The sequence below is a fragment of the Triticum dicoccoides genome, chromosome 3A, assembly GCF_002162155.2.
Source record: "Triticum dicoccoides isolate Atlit2015 ecotype Zavitan chromosome 3A, WEW_v2.0, whole genome shotgun sequence".
Lineage (NCBI taxonomy): Eukaryota > Viridiplantae > Streptophyta > Magnoliopsida > Poales > Poaceae > Triticum > Triticum dicoccoides.
Genome location: NC_041384.1, coordinates 596,019,985 through 596,022,144, shown reverse-complemented (window position 1 = coordinate 596,022,144; position 2,160 = coordinate 596,019,985). Strand labels below are relative to the sequence as shown.

The window sequence follows — 2,160 nt, the reverse complement described above, 5'->3', positions numbered from 1 at the left end:
ATTTCACCACAAAAATCTAAACATTTAAAATGTGCTTAGCTCGTTGTAAGTAATTAACTATCATACAAGCATTGCGTAGAATAGTTCTGAGCAGACAATGGTGTAGTGGGGCTAAATGACGGGCCTGCCAACTCAAGGGAGAGGCATCAATTGACGGGCCGAGCACAAGTAGGCAGTTCGAAAAGGGTACAAAAAATTTCGAATCTGACTTTGGGAGGGACTGGGCCAAGCAAGATTTACCATAGAAAAGCATATCAAAACAAACACCATGTGCAAATTTATGACTATATATGACATTGAAAAATTAAGATCTGCACGGAGACGCAGACAGAATATAAACAGGTTACGAGCGAAGAGGACCAATTGGCTAATGGTGCGTTCAAAACTAGTACTCCGTTGATTCATAACATTTTGACACGGCAAGATTTGCAGAAAATATTCAAGCAATAAGCCGCTGGATCTGTAGGAGACCGCCATCGAATCAACACCAAACGCAGTTGAAGAACAGAAAATGCAGAGCGGCCGGAAAACAATCGTATCACAGGGCTAAATGCAGGAGCACAATGAGTTGTAAAACACTAAAACTAAAACCGAACAGTATCGTCATAGCAATAATTCATAGTTCTAGGACAATTTTGTTAACTCTGGATTCATATAACTCGGCAAACACAGTGTTTGTCCATCAGAAATTCAGAACACTGAAGCAACCATCGAACAACCAGCTACTGCCACTACAGATATATCACTACTAATCATAGAAGGCATGGAACCCAAATCAAGTACAGTTTTCTCCACTCCTCCACCTTCTTGACCGCGAGCCAGGTTTTGTGCGCCACGGCCGGCCAGCCAGCGCCGCGGCTCTTCAGCCGCCGAAGCCGTAGAGGGTGCGGCCCTGGCGCTTGAGCGCGTAGACGACGTCCATGGCGGTGACGGTCTTGCGGCGGGCGTGCTCGGTGTAGGTGACGGCGTCGCGGATGACGTTCTCGAGGAAGATCTTGAGCACGCCGCGGGTCTCCTCGTAGATGAGCCCCGAGATGCGCTTCACGCCGCCCCTCCGGGCCAGCCTCCGGATCGCCGGCTTGGTGATGCCCTGGATGTTGTCGCGCAGGACCTTGCGGTGGCGCTTCGCGCCGCCCTTGCCGAGCCCCTTGCCGCCCTTGCCGCGCCCCGACATGGCTGAGTAGCTTGGGAAGAGAGGGGATTTGGGGATTTTGGAGCGGGGTTTGGTGGCTGGGAGCGATGAGTGAGATGAGACGGGGGAAGGGGTTGTGTGTATAAAGGGTGAGCGGGGGCTGTCGAGGCGGCTGGAGCCGTTCGATGGAGACGAGATGGGTGGCTGAGACTGCTTTTCCCGACGATGCCGCGGATCGGTGGTGTGGACTGGGGTGCGGATCGGTGACCTGGCACGCCGGGTTCCAAGTTTCGGAATTTTGCGCGCCCGGTCTGCATAGTGGGACGAAAGACAAGCGGCATTGGACACTAGTTATGCTGGTGATGACATAGATAGAAAATGGACGTCGATATTCATCACACGTGTGGCATAATAGATATTCGTCCACACATCGTGTGTGACATGAGTAGTGGGCAGCTCACACGAGTTGTGTGTGGACGAATAATAGAATTGTCCACACGTGTGGGCGCAGCTACTTTGTGTCACACGCTCAAAAAATACTATCCATCTCCACCTCGTGCGTGTGGCACGAAGCCAAATATGCCCACACGTTCTCGCACAGCTACAATAGGTACCCGCGGGATTACGATTTAGTTGTCATTCAGGATGGCAGATGTAGTTATCCGGGATGGCAATTATGGTTGTAAAAGCACGGCAACTCTTTATATTTTGGTTAACTATAGTTGTCGTGTCTAATTTATGATAGTTGCCGCGTGTAATCAAGTCATAGTTGTCGTGTGTGATTAACTACTTGCCTCATATGGTCAAACAATAATTATCGTGTGTGTTTACCTAGTTGCCACGTGTGGTTAATCACAGGTTTTTTTTAGAAAAGGGTGTGGTTAATCACAGTTGCCGTGTATGTTTACCTGACTGCCACGTACGCGCAACTGCAATTGCCGTCTAGCAAACGAATCATAGTTGCCATGTGTGTTTACCTAGTTGTCATGTACGCGCAACTGCAGTTGACATCCAACAACATATGACTG

General features: G+C 49.5%; 1 protein-coding gene across 1 annotated transcript; it reads right to left on the bottom strand.

The window, feature by feature from the left end:
- Window positions 1-719: 719 nt before the first annotated feature.
- On the bottom strand, window positions 720-1,253 carry LOC119269444 (histone H4). The gene has a single exon (XM_037551272.1). It carries the CDS (start codon window positions 1,172-1,174, stop codon window positions 863-865), a length of 312 nt encoding a protein of 103 aa, XP_037407169.1. The 5' UTR covers window positions 1,175-1,253; the 3' UTR covers window positions 720-862.
- Window positions 1,254-2,160: the final 907 nt, after the last annotated feature.

Coding starts and splice junctions, on each gene's coding strand:
- LOC119269444 (XM_037551272.1), bottom strand. CDS start 1,174: ATGTCGGGGCGCGGCAAGGGCGGCAAGGGGCTCGGCAAGGGCGGCGCG.